This window comes from Lycium ferocissimum, chromosome 12, assembly GCF_029784015.1.
Source record: "Lycium ferocissimum isolate CSIRO_LF1 chromosome 12, AGI_CSIRO_Lferr_CH_V1, whole genome shotgun sequence".
Classification (NCBI taxonomy): Eukaryota; Viridiplantae; Streptophyta; class Magnoliopsida; order Solanales; family Solanaceae; genus Lycium; species Lycium ferocissimum.
In genome coordinates this window covers 41,817,280-41,836,304 of record NC_081353.1, presented here as the reverse complement: position 1 = coordinate 41,836,304, position 19,025 = coordinate 41,817,280, and the positions used below count along the sequence as shown (strand labels likewise).

General features: G+C 33.2%; 1 protein-coding gene across 1 annotated transcript; it reads right to left on the bottom strand.

Annotated features, from left to right (window-relative positions):
- Window positions 1-11,397: 11,397 nt before the first annotated feature.
- Window positions 11,398-13,137, bottom strand: LOC132040174 (transcription factor HEC2-like). Its single transcript, XM_059430796.1, has 2 exons — window positions 12,470-13,137; window positions 11,398-11,718 (listed from the first exon to the last, which is right to left on the bottom strand). The coding sequence occupies exons 1-2, from the start codon at window positions 12,954-12,956 to the stop codon at window positions 11,399-11,401; spliced, it is 807 nt and encodes a 268-aa protein (XP_059286779.1). The 5' UTR covers window positions 12,957-13,137; the 3' UTR covers window position 11,398.
- Window positions 13,138-19,025: the final 5,888 nt, after the last annotated feature.

Here is a 19,025-nt window from a genome sequence, read left to right as displayed (position 1 = left end):
TTGCCTTGGCAATCCATACCAAACATCAAGCGAAAATGTATGATGTTTGTCCTTCAGAAGACCACACTTCCAGGCGCGAATGTCTGAAGTTCCCAAGCTTCATGCGCGAAGTGGATACTTGTGCAAAAAAGAAGAGAACAAAAAAAAAAAAGGCGAATATAACTTAAATGACGCCACCAAAATAAGGTATTTGTACACTTCGGCCCCTCAATATGGTAGACTTCTCCAAATAGAAGAGTACAAGATAAGAAATGCAATAATTCTATCCATTGTGAGACAAATATTTTAATATCAAATTCGATAATTTGATCCTCTTAGGCACTTTCTTAGGGTTCTATCCGTGGATCATATTAGAAATGAAACTAAAGCAAGTTCGACCACATCCTTTTTTAGGGTAAAGTACGTATATATACATATTAAAGAGAAATATTTACGAAATGTAACGATAGTTTTCTATTTACAAACATAAAATTACATATCCTATACAAAACATACTTTTTAAAAAAAATATATATTTTTTTTTTTAAAAAAAATTATTTTTTATTTTGAATTATTTTTTATTCTTAATTTTTTTAATTTTTTTTTTTAAATATTTTTTCGGCTCAAAAATTTATGTATGAAATGTGTATATCTCGCTCAAGGCTTAAAAAGTTCGCTCAAAATTTAGGTATGAGGACGGTATGAAAAATATATGAAATGTGTATATCTCGTTTAAGGCTTAAAAAATCCACTCAAAATTGTGTGTATGAAAACGGTATGAAATTTGTATCTCGCTCAAGGCTTAGAATTTTGCTCACATTTTCATGTATAAAGTTCATGTTAGATTTCTGTAAAATTAATACAACTACAACAACATTATATACAACTTTGATACAACATTAAGACTTAAAATAATCGCTCAAATTTTTGTGTATGAAATGTATATATCTTGCTCAAGGCTTAAAAAGTTCGCTGAAATTTTGTGTATGAAAAACATATGAAATGTGTATATCTCGATCAAGGCTTAAACATTACACTCAAAATTTTATGTATGAGAATGGTATGAAATGTGTATATCTCGCTCAAGACTTATAATTTCATTTACATTTTTCGTATATAAAGTTCATATTAGGTTTCTGGAAAATTAATACAACTACAACAACATTGTAACAACTTTCACATAATATTCAAGGCTTAAAGTTTTCGCTCACAATTTTGTGTATGAAAACTATAAAGTACGTATACATACATATTAAGGAGAAATATTTATGAAACGTGACGAGAATTTTCTATTTACAAAACATAACATTACAAATCTTATACAAAATTATTTTTTTCGCTCAAAAATTTATGTATGAAGTGTGTATATCTCGCTCAAGGCTCAAAAAGTTCGCTCAAAATTTAGTGTATGAAAACGGTATGAAATGTGTATATCTAGTTCAAGGCTTAAAAAATTCGCTCAGAATTGTGTGTATGTAAACGGCATGAAATTTGTATCTCGCTCAAGGCTTAGAATTTCACTCACATTTTCGTGTATAAAGTTCATGTTAGATTTCTGTAAAATTAATACAACTACAACAATATTGTATACAACTTTGATACAACATTCAAGACTTAAAATAATCGCTCATATTTTTGTGTATGAAATGTGTATATTTTGCTCAAGGCTTAAAAAGTTCGCTCAAATTTTGTGTATGAAAAACGTATGAAATGTGTATATCTCGCTCAAGGCTTAAACATTACACTCAGAATTTTATGTATGAGAATGGTATGAAATGTGTATATCTCTCTCAAGACTTAGAATTTCATTCACATTTTTCGTATATAAAGTTCATATTAGGTTTCTGGAAAATTAATACAACTACAACAACATTATAACAACTTTCATAAAATATTCAAGGCTTAAAGTTTTCGCTCACAATTTTGTGTTTGAAACTATATTAAAAATTTCGCTCACACATACACATTTCATACAGCTTTCATACATAAAAATTTGAGGTGATTTTTAAGCATTTGAGCAAAAACAAAATTAATTTTTTCAGAAAAAAATTAATTTTTTTAAATAATTTTTTTTTAAAAAATAATTTAAATTTTTTAAAAATATATATTTAAAAAAAAAATATTTTCTGAAAAAAATAAAAAAAATGAAAAATATATGAAAAGCCGTCATGTTTCGTAAAATATCATTATGTTTTGTAAATAAGGAAAACCATCTATATATTTTGTAATAAAGAGTCTTAAGTAGGTACCCTATGTCATTTTCCCTTTATAACTTGTATACTTTATTGTAAGAAGGGCATTTTTGAGTTATTTGGCAATTTAGAGGGCATTTTTTAGTCAAAAAAAATAATGGCGAAGGCACTTTGAGCAAAAAACGTAACGGTGATAATAAATTTGATCTATATATTTCAAATAGTTCTAGGGTAATTTTTGGCCCTTTTCTCTATATATTACTATAAGTATATATATGTCAATTGATACATGTACCAAATTCTCATGTTGTGAAGTATAGGGGTTGCTTTGAAAAATCATTTCTTTCTCGTAATTAAATTAGAAACCAACATAAATATTTTTTTCTTTTTCAAAAAGATAAATAATAAATGCAAATATAATGATACAATGCACTTGAGAATTGGGTAGGTTGAGTGCATGCCCTATCTCCAAAGGACAGGAATTAGGACTCCTTTTCAAATTGGCTAAAGAAGCTTCTTCTATAATAGTATGTGCTTGGGACCTTGATGGAAGCCTCACATGGGTTCTTCTTCTGGTTTGACCGCTTTAGTTTTTTTTTTTTTTTTTTTTCTAACTTTTAATGAATTCAGTATTATATAGAATATACTTCTTGATATTTTTTTAGGTATGAAGGACAATATTTTTTGTCCAATTTCTTAAATTTGGTTGATCAAATTATTTTGGAGAACATTTATATATACCAGGAAAACAAGTTTCTTAAAAGTCAGGAAAATAACTTTTCTAATAAAAATACGAAAAACAAGTTCCATAAATAGCATTTCATATTAATTGTCTATCCCCAATACCCTTCCCCCACCCCCTCCACAATCAACTACTCCTCCACCTTCATAATGTTTACTATGAAACACCAGAATATAAATAAAAAGACCACTTATTTTCATAAAAGGACTAACTAGAAAAATATTTTTCGTTCTACCAAACACACCCTTAGTATCTATTAGTATTATCTTTGGACAAGGGTGCAATGTTCCTAGATTTGATAAGGTTGGATGAGTATTTGGATGATGATAGGAATAATGGCTTTTAGTGAAGCATGATGCCTTAGACACAAACACTTTCACCTTTGGATCCTGCCATAGGAAGCAACCAAACCCCCCTTTCTCCTTATTTTAATCATCCAAAAGTTTCAAAAATTGAACTTTAATTAAGCTTTCATTGATTGATGATTTGGTGGAGAAAATTGATAAGCTAAAGGACGATTGTATCAATGTTCGCCAACGAAAAATCATCTTTTAAATAATGTTTTGGAGATCTCAAAATATATAGCATAGCTGTTATAATATTTCTTGGGCGTAAGAATAATGTTTGAACCGACATAAAATGAACATCTTAAAAAACTCGTACATCTTTTTGAATTGATAGAATGATAGAATAGCAGAACAATAAATATTGATCTTCCTTGTAATATCTATCATCTGAGTCCGGAGCCTAAAGGGTATAAAAATACACGGTCTTTACCAAAAGGGGCTGGCAAAAAATTAATATACCAAAACGGGTATATCGTGGATCAGCCCACGATATACCCCAAAATTTTTTTTCCGTGTCTGACAATTCAACGAAAAAAAAAAAAAAAAAAAATTATTGTATAACGTGGATCAGTCCACGTTATACAAGTTATAATTGTATAACGTGGATCAGTCCACGTTATACAATTATAACTTGTATAGTGGACTGATCCGAATGAACTCACTCATACAATAAGTGATGAGCATTTCATGGAGTATAACTTATATAATTGGCTGCAAGAAATATTCTATTTTTGAAATAATCAGCAGTACATCATGCAGAGGCAACAGTCAATACCTCAAATATTTGCATTAAGAATGTCTTGATGGATTTGCTCTTATCAATAACAGTTTCACTTCCAACCTCTAGCCGACCAATTTCCGGAGCCAAAATGGCTCTTTTTACAGCCATTCCACAAAAATGGTATGTCTTTTTTTTTTTAAACCAAAATGGGCATTTCGTGCAATGTTGCACGAAATGCAACAAATTTATATTATTTTTTTTATTTCGTTTTTTATATTAAAAACGAAATTAAAAAAAAATATAAAAATTTGTTGCATTTCGTGCACTGTCCAACGAAATGCAACAAATTTATATTTTTTTTTTTTTTCGTTTTTAATATAAAAACCGATTATATTTGGTTTGGTTTTGGTTTCAAGTCTTAAAACCGAAAAAAACCGAACCAAACCGATTTTTATATATTATGTTAAAAATTAAATTTGTATATATATGTGTATGTATTTTAATTTTTTTATGAAAACATTACAATTTATATTATGTTTTTATACTCTTGGGCCATGCTTTTGAATTAAACTAATTGGGGCAATTCGCAGAATTGCCCTTCGTTTGGGGTGGTCTTTAAATTTTGCCCCTCATATTTGAAATCTTTAAATTTTTGCCCTTCGGCTAAAACTCATAGGTTCCGGGTTCGAACCCACACGCAATTAAAAATTTAAAAAAAAATTCGCAAGGCAGTAGTTAAATTTCGCTATGCCCCCAACTGGCATACACTTGTGAAGGAATTACCAAAGTTATGCGCGGACCGCATACTTATGCCTTATGGGCGCATTTCAGATAAGTATGCCGGGTCCGGCATAACTTTGATAATTCCTTCACAAAGTTATGCCGGGTCCGGCATAATAGTTTGCCCATTAAATTTTGCCTTATAAGGCAAACTTTTAGTTATACCTTAAGGAAAACTTACGCCTTATGGATGGGGCATACTTTTAGTTATGTTTTATGGGACACACTTTTAGCTAAGGCATTACTAAAAGTTTCCCTTGAAAAGTTAAAAAAATATATATATATATATATTCAAGGGAAAGTCCATTTCTCCAGGACTTTTTAGTTATGTTCAACTAAAAGTCCGCCAGAGGGGGCGTACTTTTACTTAAACACAACTAAAAAATGCCGCCCCCCTCCGGCAGACTTTTTACTTAACACAACTAAAAGTCTGCCCCCTCCGGCAGACCTTTAGTTGTGTTAAGTAAAAGTCTGCCGGAGGGGGCAGACTTTTACTTAAACATAATCTTTTTTTAATAAATATTTTTAATCTTTTTTTAAACATGATTATTAGAACAAAGGAGCAGTAAAAATATCATTTTAGTGGTTTACTAGATTTGTCGTCTCTTGTTCTTATTTGTCTAACATGCGTAACCCTTATGGTGTTTACATGGCCAGCCTTTGACCATGGCATTTTAATATGTATCTTAGACTCTATTCAAAAGAAGCAACAAACGCCACCTACCCGAATTGACACAAGAACCAGATCACCAGGGTAACTGGAAACAATGGAGCGAAATGTTGATGTGGCATTTGTTGCTATGAAGTATCTAAAACAAAACATGAAAGAAGAAAACGAAAAATCAGAACAACAAAATAGAGGACTATCTGCTGCTATAATGAAAGTACTATGGTTAGTGCACACACTTTTAAGGCAGATACTTTGACATTTTTCAACAGCATATTTTAGGAGATTAGCGGACCTGAATTCATATTTCGTTATTATTTATTACATATTCTCCCTTTCGTTTTCCACTAATATACCCGTTTGCCCTCTTACTTAGTCCGCATTTCGCATTAGTTAATCACCGATATTTGTGTGGCATATGGGGATGGGAAAGTTAAAAAAATATATATATATATATGCTTCAGGAAAGTCCGCCCTCCGGCGGACTTTTAGTTATGTTCAACTAAAAGTCCGCCGGAGGGGGCGGATTTTTATTTAAACACAACTAAAAGTCCGCCCCCCTCCGGCGGACTTTAGTTGTGTTTAAGTAAAAGTCGCCCTCTCCGCGACTTTTAGTTGAACATAACTAAAAGTCGCACGGAGGGGGGACTTTCCCTTGAAGCATATATATATATATATATTTTTTTTTAACTTTTCAAGGAAACTTTTAGTAATGCCTTAGCTAAAAGTGTGTCCCATAAAACATAACTAAAAGTATGCCCATAAGGCGTAAGTTTTCCTTAAGGTATAACTAAAAATTTGCCTTATAAGGCAAAATTTAATGGGCAAACTATTATACGGACCGGCATAACTTTGTGAAGGAATTATCAAAGTTATGCCGGACCCGGCATACTTATGCCAAGTCTGCCCATAAGGCATAAGTAACTTTGGTAATTCTTTCACAAGTGTATGCCGTTGGGGGCATAGCGAAATTTAAACTCTGCCTTGCGAATTTTTTTTTAAAATTTTGACTGTGTGTGGGTTCGAACCTGGAACCTATGAGTTTTAGCCGAAGGGCAAAATTTAAAGATTTCAAATATGAGGGGCAAAATTTAAAGACCACCCCAAACGAAGGGCAATTCTGCGAATTGCCCCAATTAGTTTAATTCAAAAGCATGGCCCAAGAGTATAAAAACATAATATAAATTGTAATGTTTTCATAAAAAAATTAAAATACATACACATATATATACAAATTTAATTTTTAACATAATATATAAAGTCGGTTTGGTTCGGTTTTTTCGGTTTTTTAAGACTTGAAACCAAAACCAAACCAAATATAGTCGGTTTTTTATATTAAAAACGAAATAAAAAAAAATATAAATTTGTTGCATTTCGTTGGACAGTGCACGAAATGCAACAAATTTTTATATTTTTTTTTAATTTCGTTTTTAATATAAAAAACGAAATAAAAAAAATAATATAAATTTGTTGCATTTCGTGCAACATTGCACGAAATGCCCATTTTGGTTTAAAAAAAAAAAAGACATACCATTTTGTGGAATGGTAAAAAGAAGCCATTTTGGCTCGGACTCAATTTGTTTTGGATCAATAGCATACTTCTCCAGAAGGAAGTAACTTCTTGTAAGTCAAGATAACAAATCTAATGAGAAGCAAAACAAAGTAGAATTTTTGCAAGATTAGCTAATGAAATTAGTCCCTAGTTTCAAATTTGTCCTAAGAGTAGAATGAGTGAGTTCATTCGGATCAGTCCACTATACAAGTTATAATTGTATAACGTGGACTGATCCACGTTATACAATTATATTGTATAACGTGGATCAGTCCACGTTATACAATAATTTTTTTTTTTTTGTTTTTCGTTGAATTGTCAGACACGGAAAAAATTTTTTGGGGTATATCGTGGGCTGATCCACGATATACCCGTTTTGGTATATTAATTTTTTGCCAGCCCCTTTTGGTAAAGATCGTGTATTTTTATACCCTTTAGGCTCCGGACTCTCTATCATCTTGCTTTCGATCTTGTTGAACTCTCCAAGTTTTTATTTTACTGCCTCTTCGATCGTCTTCGATTCCCAACAAAAATTAAGAGTTCCAATCGAAATGATAGTATTACTTTTTAGATTCATATATTAATAATTAACAAGATAGTTAAAAAGAGGAGGGCTTAGACATGAAACAATGTTACCTACTGAGATTTTGTGTATTCCAAAATTTGAAAAGCAATTTGTAAATGGGATGATCTTGACTTGTTAAAAAAAATTAGATGATCATTCTCCTCTATTATGTTTTAATTTTAGTAGTTCCAATGTTCGATATATTAGACAAAATATTAATTAATGCAGAACCATGCGCTGTTGGTCCAACTACTAGCATGTTTATGTAAGTAGTTTAACATATTTTTAATTAAATCTAAACTGAGGAGAAAAGTTGCCAAATAAAAATCTCTCTTGCACAAAACAAGGTTGGTCAATGATATGAAAAGTAGAAGTAGCAAAATAATTCATTTACTGTATAAGATATGAACATGTTTTAATAGTTAAAAATTCGTTAAATACACTGTTACAAGGGTCAGAAGCAAACTTCAATCGCTTGAAGGTTAAATATGATTAGCTTTATAGGAGGAAATCAAAATCTGAATTTTCGATAGTTGAGAAATCAAAATCTGAATTTTCGGTAATTGAGAATCAAAACTATAATTTTCCTTCTTCCTATTCTTTAAAAATTTATGCATCGATCAATTGTAATTTCATAGTGACATATACTTAATTTGTCCTTCCATCTGTCAAATAGTTAGATCTGCTTAGAATAAAATTGAAGTCCTGATATGATGCATGTTTTGTTATATAAATAAAATATACCCAATTAGAAGAATAATATTGTTTTATGGATACATGATTGATCAATGAATTTATTCCAAACGCATGATGTGTAGACTAATATATATTATAGTGCCTTTCTTTCTATTTTATGCAAACTCATGACTCATGATGCGTATACACATGGATATTTTTTTTTTCTTCATTACGTATACACATAAATTAGTGTTTTTCCTTTTTGTTTTGTACTGTATTATTTTTTATTTTTAGTTTCCACTTTCATTCCTTCTTTTTTCTTTTGTTGGTGGGTGTCGGTGCAAAATGAATAATGTATTATTTCCCCTCCCCAAAAGAAGATTAAAAAAGGAGAAATAATTTCATCTTCTTCCACTTACTATGATACTTGTGATACTCTATATGCATGATGTTAAAGTATTTTAAATTGATTGATTCTCTTTATATGATTTTGGAAAATCTAATTAACTATATGTACATTAGCTAGCCTTTTCAGTTGAGTTTGAGCTAAGATCATTTTTCACTTATGCAATGAATGAACGTTGGAGAAAGGCGTTTTTAAAATATCCCTTAACATTTGAGGGAATTATATAGTAATAAGCAATATTACCGCATGAGTTAACTTTTGGTTACAGAGTTGACGCTCACATTCTTTTTCTTAACATTTGATTAAGCACATTTCATCAGATCAAATAATCCAAACCAATTACTTTACGATCCAAATCAAAGAAACCAATGCAGTAACTCATTATTGAATGTAAAATGATTTAAAGTATTGGTATATATACCTGCAGACTGCAGTCACATAACATGAAAAAAAATAATCCTACTTGTTGCTGTTCTTTTTTATTTCCGAATACTTGCATCTTCTTTGCCAAAAAACCAATGTTGATATTTTTAAATTATAAAAAAATCAAAACTTCTATATACTGACAAGTATGAATAAGTTTTACATTGCTAATACTCCTTAATTAACTTGATAGAACAGGTATGACGCAGATATCCACGTAGGATCAATCAATGGCCACGTAGATTCTGTTCATTTGGCAAGCTAACGATAAAACAACGTCATTCATGGTTCATAAAAATTTAAATACACTATCGTCAAAGACCACCGCCAATTGTCAGTCATTCACGTGGACATCTTGTGCATTAGTATATGACCGTTTTTCGCTTGGTTCTTTGCTCAACTTTCACTAGTCGAATATTGCAATTTAATTTCAAGGAAATAAATAATTCCTTGAAACAGAGATTTTAGCTTATACACCCCTCTTTTGATATCATTTTATGGCTAGTAATATAGAATTCTTGCGGGATCTTTTGATATCATTTTATGGCTAGTAATATAGAATTCTTGCGGGATAAGACTGCGTATAATAGACTATTGTGGTTCGGTCCTGAACCCCGCGCATAGCGGGCGCTTAGTGACTGTAGAACTTCCGCATTCGATTGTTCAGATCACCGCATTGGGCCGTAAATTAAATTCCGCACCTGTAGGCCCATTTTTCGGGGCGCGCTCCCAACAAAACTTTTTCCATTTCCTTGAACCCGAGACCTTTGATTCAGGTTGGAGGGACCCAACCATCCCACCACAACCCATGTTGGTTATTAATATAGAATTCATTTAGCCACTCTATTGTCAAGCGATAAGTGTGCAGTGTATGAATCTCTGTCTTATATTTACTGATTTCTTACTAAGTTTGGGTGCGAATAAATTTTATTTATTAATATTAGTAGCCTAATTATAATTGATCAACTTATATTCTCACTTTATTTTACAACATAACCATAATAAATTAAAATATACTTTAATATAAATATCAAATGTGGGAATGTTTTCCATCAAATGAAATAGTACCAAATGGTCCTGTTTCCGTCATTTAATGGGCAAACCTATTCGACCAAAACTTACAAATGGAGAAAACAAGAAGACAAAAAATAAAATAAATAGCCTCATCAACATCTCGCATTCGAGATTTTTATTACAGACTTACAGGTATTGCAAAGATGACTAGCACATGGTTTTCAACCCTCCGATAACGTACAACATGAAAATGAAATTCCAATCGGTCAGATACGGCACATTACACGTCCCTCACGTTGTGGCCTGATCTTTTTTCATGAACTAAATACGTGAAAAATCTTTTTATTTTATTTTCATATATTAATAAGTGAAAGTGAAACTCAAATCCAGGATTTCGGCCTATTGACTTTTATGCGATCATTTCACCTAAAAATTTAAGCTATTAGAGAAATTGCACTTTTATCTACTTAGTTATATATATTTACAAGAAATCATTACACTCACAGAATAAGAGAGAGAGAGAGAGAGAGAGAGAGAGAGAGAGAGAGAATTTTTAAACACCTCGGGGCTCTATATACCATGGTTATGAACTTTTATTATTGACTTGATTCATCGATAATCTCTTAGACTTGTAAGTAAATTTCATTTAGACACTCGAATTACCGTTTATTCCAATTAAACACCTGAATAAATGATGAAGTGTGCATATTAGACACTTTCAGTCCCTTCGGGGATATCCGATAAAATTGGAAAGATACAGAGATATTAGACACTTTCGGTTCAAATTTTGGAAAAACTTTTGTGCGTGTTCTCAAACGTCTATTACGTAGTTAATTAAGTAACCATATAAATATGTTATCTTCATTAATTATACACATTAGCCTGAATTGGAGCATGCTTGAAGTTTTACATCCTATTGAGGCTAATGTGTATAACTAAAGGAGTGACATGTTTTAAGTGGTTAACTTATTTATGTGATGGACACTTGAGAATACTCGTAAAAGTTTTTTCAAATGTTGAATCGAAAGTGTGTAGTGGGAATATTTTATCATACATTTAGGTGCTCAATTGAAATAAGCCGTAATTTGAGTGTCTAAATGAAACTTCCCGGGAAATTATGAGGTTTTCGATGTATTAATTAGCCTTATTATTCCTCTAGTAGTACGACATGCATGGTAAACCTAAGCGTTCATAAGAAGTGACTCTATATTTTTGTCCAACAATAATCTTCTTTTAAATTTACAACCCCACAATTTACACTAAAAACAAGAACTCGTTATTTTTACTCTAATAATGAGTCAAACTATCTAGGGATGAACACTTTGAAACTATCTAGGGATGAACACTTTGATGATAAGGGTAATAATTCCCACTCAATGACATTGGCACAGGGAATCCTAAGCATCCTGAAGCAGCAGCAGCAGCAACTGGCCTACTAGCTTCTGCATTTTCAAGGGATTGAACTTGCTTCTTCAAGAATTTCATGTAATGAATTGCTTCATCTAGCATTGATGCAGTGTCCATTTTTGTTCCACCTGGTACTAATCTCTGTAGAATCCTTATCTTTTCACTTATCCTTTCTCTCCTATGGCGTGCCGCGACGCTTTGAGGATCGCTCGATATCTTCACGTTCCTTCTCTTAGGCGCTTTTACTGACATAAATAATATTCACGGTAAATAACAGGAATCAAGGGTGTACGCATAATGTTTAGTAAAACAATGTCAACACTTGAATAAATAAACAAAAAATTCGTTGCACAACACAGTCAAGAATATAAAACACAATTTAAGCATATTGGTACCTTTTTTCTCGACGAGTTTTCATTTTTTTAATTTACAAAGGCACAGTCAAGACTATAAAACATAATTTAAGTATATTGGTACATTTTTCTCGAAGAGTTTTCATTTTTTTTTTAATTTATATTCATGGTAACCTCATTAGAGATGATTTTAAATAGACCTTTTATTCATTTTAAGACATTCAAAAGAAGCTTTGACGTCATATATAATAGTTTAGTTGACTGTCAATGTAAGAAGATTATGGTTCAACTTCTTAAGACCTCAACTTTGTTTAGCAAATTAAACGGGACTAAAAAATTTAAGACATATACTCAAAAATTTGGGCTCAAAGTACTGACCGCGATTAAATGAATAAGGTGTCTAACCGACTGGACTAAGAATTGCACAATATACACTAGTGTTAACTTATACATCTATATGTTAGTAGTATTTCTTATTTTTTGCATAATATACAGCTAGTATAACTTTTCAATCAAGCGGTCAACTGACACGGCTTGCCCTAGGGTGGCTCCGCCCTGGCAGGAACAAAAAATAAACAGTAAAATACTGTAACCAACACGCAATAAAACGAGAAACAAGGACACCAGATCGAATTCTTATTACCTGATGCTTGGTCAATCTGGATTGGTTGCATTGCTGCTATTCTAAAGATCATCTCCCTCATGGCCGCCATAGAATTTCGCTTTAATGTCTGCGAAGGAAATATCAGATGCGAGGCATTGGATACTTGTTCTTTATAGTCAGTACCTCTGACGCCAACAGAATCCCTCCATTTCCCACTACTACTTGAATTATCCAAGAAAGGGAGGGTTATTGATGATTCTTCATGAACTATTTGGGGAGAGCCATTGAATGAGATGGTGGATGGCATGTTCAAGAATGTGGATGGTGAATTATGATGATCAATCATTTGAGAGAAATTATTAGGATTTGCATTATTATTGTTGTTGTTGCTACTTCGTCGTGGACTATAGTCCAACATTGGCATTTCATTCTCAGAATACCCTTTGGAGAAATCCTCCATTTGCATCATGAGCATCATATCCATTTGATCTTCATAAGGTGCAGATTTGAGTAAGTCAAAATCCATATATATGACTTTCTCTTTTATAGAGTAAAGAAAATAAAAGAAAATATTGTTTATAGAGGGATGGGTGAAGAGTAAGTAGACTGAGAGTTTGATCAGAATGTTGCAGTGTAGTATAAGGCAAAGCTCTACCAAGCTACTACTTTTGGAGAAGAAATAAGAGGAAATAAAATAATAGTGATATATATCGGGAACAGACTACCATGCTCATTGGGAAGGCTATATATAACAACATTAATATTATTATATAGTAATATATGCTGTTGTTAATACTTTATATATATAGTACTGTTGTAGCATGTTGCGTCTAAACGCACACGCAAGTGTACGTGGTCGTACAAGTAATATAGTGATTATATAAAATCGGATGTCGAACCCACAGGGAGTTATGATTAACCATCAACTAAACTAAACTATCCAAATTATCTGTACAAGAGATGATATTCGAAGATTGTGATTATAAACTAATTGAAGATAAAAGAGACAAATAGTGAACTTCAACAAAGAAAGGGCGGGTTTTTATATTATCAATGAGACGAATGTTCTAGGGTTGCAGTTGGTTCACCAATCCTGTTGAGTTTTCGAACTATTTCCCTTTAATCCGAATTGTCGACGATTGCTAATTTACCGGATTATTAACTCTTGTAGTATTCTCCCGAACTACTACTCGCCTATTCAAAACAGTTCGCCGCCTATATTCCTATGGAATTGACTTGTTAAGAATGCAATTCGCTTATGGTATTTAATTGAACGCGGCGCCTAGGTATATTCCTATCCTAGCCACAAATCCTAGCCCAACTGTAGGGATAATTAGATCACTCCCTCTTTAATCCTTCTCTAATCTAACAACATCTTTACCAAGCATGTATATTAGATAGTCGATAGAACCTAACTGTTGGCCAAACAATCAAGCAATTATGAACGAATTAAAGAAGCAATCAAACTCAACAACTCATATTAAGATAAGAAATAATCACCAAACATCAATAATCATGGTTTACCACAACCCTAGAACGAGAAGTTTAGCTCCACATAGACATGGAGGAAAAGCAACAAATCATTCAAAGAAAATATAAAAACTAGTAATAAGGAGAAGAAAAGATAAAACCCAATAATCTCCGGCCTCCACGGCGGCTCCTACTCTCTCCAGGTCAAAAGTCCACTATTCTAATGTAAAAACGGCTATTTATAAGCTAGGGCAAATATGAGATTAGTGGGCCCAATCCCGATCAACTTAGGAGAACTGACGCCTTTTGTGCTTTGGTCATGCGTCGCATGGCCATCGCATGACTATGTCTGTGCATCCGTTGTGCTCCGCACAGCCAATGCATAACAGGTCTGAGAATCAGAAAGGGGTATTTTATGCGCTGGGTGTGCGACGCACGCCCGATGCATGAGACCCTTCGGTGGTCGTATTTTGCCTTCAAGTGTTGCAACCTCCTTCCGCTCACTCGTCCAACCCGCTTTGCCTTAGAATCGACGAATTGCTCGATTACCCTTCATTGGTCCTTGTTGTACCCAAAAGACTTCAACGTGACCTTCTTTTCTTTTCCTCTTCTTCAATTTTGCTCCAAATCTCTTCATCTTCACTTCGTAGCATTTTCAACTTAAACCACCTAGATTCCATAATAAAGCACAAATTAGTCCCATATCACATAGTTAATAGATGTTAGGTGTATTTAATGCATTTAGCTCTAAAATACAGTATAAATATGGGTAAAAGATGGCGGAAAAGTGTATAAATACACCTAACATCATAGCACTATGAATATAATCTCTCATTTCATTATGTCATGACAAAAGTTGGTAAATCTTTTTCTTTTTCCCTTTTCCTTTCCTTCTTTAGTTTTCTTTTTCAAATCTAATAAATATCCTTCCACCCTATAGAGATACAGTCCTCTCCTGCCTGCAACTCACCTGCATGAAGTCAGAATAATATCGCTAGTAAGATGACTAGTCATACGATAGTGAATTCGTTCTTAATTAAGCCTTGTCCATATTGCACGCTATGAGACATGACCATGCCCGAAATCGTTACCTTAACCACAAGCAAGGGAATCTCGAAGACAGAGCTAGACAGCTAGTAACGGAAGTAAAGTTGTAACAAGAAAACCGTACAAGTAAATTTCTACAGTGAACATTGTTGTTAGATGATAAAGATAGTAATTGACTGGCTATCTAGAATAAACTACTCCCTGAATTTCAATTTGTGTGAACCTATTACTATTTGGGGAGTCTACGAGGTAGTTATATCTTTGATCTTTTTTTTCTTACATTTTTTCTAAATTGTTTGAATTATAAGTTATCATGCTTATAATACTTTTTATGTAGTTTCTAAATACATATATGAATTTTATTTTTACAAATTTGAAAATTTTATGTCAAAATTCACGGTCAAAGTTATAAAGTTTGACCCTCATACTTTGAAAATGTTCATATAAATTAAAACGGAGGGAGTATATTGAGAGGGCAAAATATTTGTGCACCGATAGTGTATATAGTTAAATTATCTTTAAATATGTAAGTCAGAGCATGACCTAGGTAATATGCTGAGCATCTTTGACTAACAAAAAATAGTGGAAATTGGAAAAATAATCTTAGGAGTATTCCCCAAAAAGAAAGTTAAAGATCAACTATAAAACGGGTAAGAGTAAAGATGAAAGTAAGGGGCCCACCATTTTGGATGATGCATGACGGTATAAATATTGAGTACTACTCCAAAAATTAATGTAATGTATATTTGAATGGAACAATGTATCAGTCTAAAGTTTTTGCATTATAGTTATTTACTACTACTACTTTCTTTTAAAGAACCAAATTAAAACCCCACTCACATGACACAAGTCAGAGATCTCATGCAGTGCATGCTCACCCCCATGAAATATATACCCCATTTAAGTGTCTTCCTTACACGTGGTAATCATCAAGTGGGGATAAGGGGGTTAGTTGTATTAATAATGTGTATGAATTTTTATAATGATAGAGTATTGCAGCTGCAGCTTATTGTTCTGGGAACGCATTTCGAGATTGATCAGGTCCTGCCATGACTACTGCAATCCATGAGTACTTTGTTTTACATTTTTATTTCCAGTTCGGATATTCATATTGGGCTGGCTAATCTGAATTCATGCCCTATGTAAGACTTATCAAGGGAGAAGTGCACTTTACTAAGATTTTTTATACATAGAATTTGAACCAGAGACCTTTAATTAAGAGCGAAATTAAGATATCACAACTCTTGGTGGTTTGTTTCACTGAACTCCTAAGTCTAATAACTTACCTTAACCTAGCTAACGGGTGAGTATAAAAATTGGGATCGGAAGAGTAGCTTTGAATCAGTTTCTAAAATTTAGCCGACGTTTGAAATGAATTTTAAAATATTAAGTTATTTAATGCAAAAACAAAATTTGTACGAAAGAATTGTGCTGGAGTTTGAAGCTTTTAAAAGTAAAATTTTGGTGTTTAAAAACTTTAATTATTATTTGAAACTTCAAAATAGTGTGACGGAATTTTAAGTTGTAGAGTAGTTAACTTAAATAGACGCTCACCCAATCATTTAAACTAAAAATAGCCGACATATGTATAATTCATATATATATATATATATATATATATATATATATATATATATATATATATATATAAAGATGCATGTAACTGTATCGAGTAGTATATAATCTATGTACATCGACTATAAAAAGTAACTAAGCAGTGAATTCGACCGATTATTTACGTAAAGATCCCTTTTGAAATTACATGCATGTGAATTTCTAGCACAATATATAAGATGAAATTTTGTAGAGTTCAATGATGAATTCAATTACATGCACTACCATCTGATCTGTTAATAAAAATTAATAAAAAATATAAGATGAAATTTTGCCATTGTCCCTGGTTTTGCATCGTGTAATATAGACAATCAAAATTCAAATATAAACACACAGGAAAAAATGACCACCCATTTGACTTTTCCATCATCATATTTAACAAGAATCGTGTATTATATACTCAACAACTAAAGCTCAATGATTCTATTGATAGAATTATAAACCGAAGTTTTATTGCAGACTTTTTGAATACTGTTCACAATAGAATAGGTAGTACATTTATACAACTTATGATTACTCAGCCTAGCTAATTATGCCTACAATCATGCTACTTGAATCATTAAATCTATCACTAATTATCGACTAATTACAATCGTTACAATCTGTTTAATTGATTCTAAGTATCAGCTAATTACAACTCAGCCCATAGGCTAACATCCCCTCTCAAATTGGTGCGGAGTATCACAAAGCAACAATTTGGAGAGAAAAAACTGATGTCGTAAACGTGTCATGGCTTTGGTGAAAATGTCAGCGAGTTCAGAGGCGGATCCAGGATTTGAAGCTTGTGGGTTCCGCTAGCGATGTCGTCTGTTATTCGGGTTCTTAGCTCAAATTTCTATATATATTTGAAGGATTTCACGATATAAATACAAGGTTCGGATAAAAGTTGTGGGTTCCCGCGAACCCACACCTAATGGTGTGCATCCGCCCATGAGCAAGCTGCCTGATATAATGGCAGTCTACATCGATATGCTTCGTGTTCTCATGATGAACTAGATTGTTGGCAATATGAATAGCACTAGTGTTATCTGCATGCAATACTGATGGACCAGTGACGGGAATCCCCAAATCAGACAGAATCCGACGAAGCCAAACAATTTCTGAGCTAGCAGCTGACATAGAGCGATATTCAGCCTCAGTGCTCGACTTGGATGTGCGAGTTTGCTTCTTACACTTCCAAGAAACCACCGATGAAGCAAGAAATATACACCATCCCGTAATCGATCGCCTAGAGTCGGGACAACTAGCCCAGTTAGCGTCAGAATACCCCTCTAATTGACATATAGAAACTGATGAAAAGAATAAGCTACGAGAAACTGTCCCCCGAACATATCAAATCACACGAAGCATAGCCAAATAATGAATATGGCTAGGGCATGAAACAAACAGGCTCAATACCTGAACCGCATAGGAGATATCCGACCTATTTATCGTTAAGTACACAAGTGAACCAACCAATCTATAAAGTGTGTGATCGGGAAAACGCTCACCATCGTCTCTACCATACTTGGTGTTAACCTCCATTGGCGTAAGAACCACCTTTGTATCAGTCAAACTAGACAAAGCAACCACCTCAGACGCATACTTCTGTTGGCCCAACATAACACCAGAAGGGGTATACCCAACCTCCAAACCCAGAAAATATGTGAGAGGACCCTAATCCTTCATCTTAAATGAAGCATGAAGAAATGATTTCAACTGAGCAACACCATCAATATCATCTCCTGTAATAATGATGTCATCCACATACAAGGGAAGTATAGTAATACCTGCAACTGAATGATGAAGGAAAAGTGAATGATCAAACAAACTCTGAGAGAAGCCAGCCGAACATACTTGTCACGCCCCGAACCATGGCCTGGGCGAAACACGGCACTCGGTGCCATACTGCATGTGACCGAGCGAACCACATGGCTTGCTGAATCATCATGAGGCATACATGAGCGGAAATATAGCATGAATGTGATGAGCTTTTATAAAACATGAGATGTCATAATAATTTAATGAAATACTTGTTTAAATCATGAATGCGGAAATAACATGAGTTGAGCCAAAGATGGCTAAATACCTTGCGTATGTCTAACATAACTAAGCGACTAGTCTATGAAACCTCTAATTGTGAATCTTATTTGGAAAACATACTTGCTGGGACAAGGCCCCCAAAGATACCTTTAGATGCAAAACTAATTAAAGAATGGCAATGTCTAAACCGAATGACATGGGGCTCACCAATAAGCCGCACGTGCGATGCATCACACCGAGCAGGCGTCGTCCTCGTAAATCCGCACTGCATCGTGAAATGCAGCCCCCGGCAATAAAGGGGACATCGTGCACATTGAATGTACCGGGTATGTAAAGCTAACCGAAAGAAATAACATGGGACATGATAATAACATAACGGGCTGAAACACTTGATCCGAGCATGAGTACATATACGCTATATAACATGTAAAGTATCGTGAGT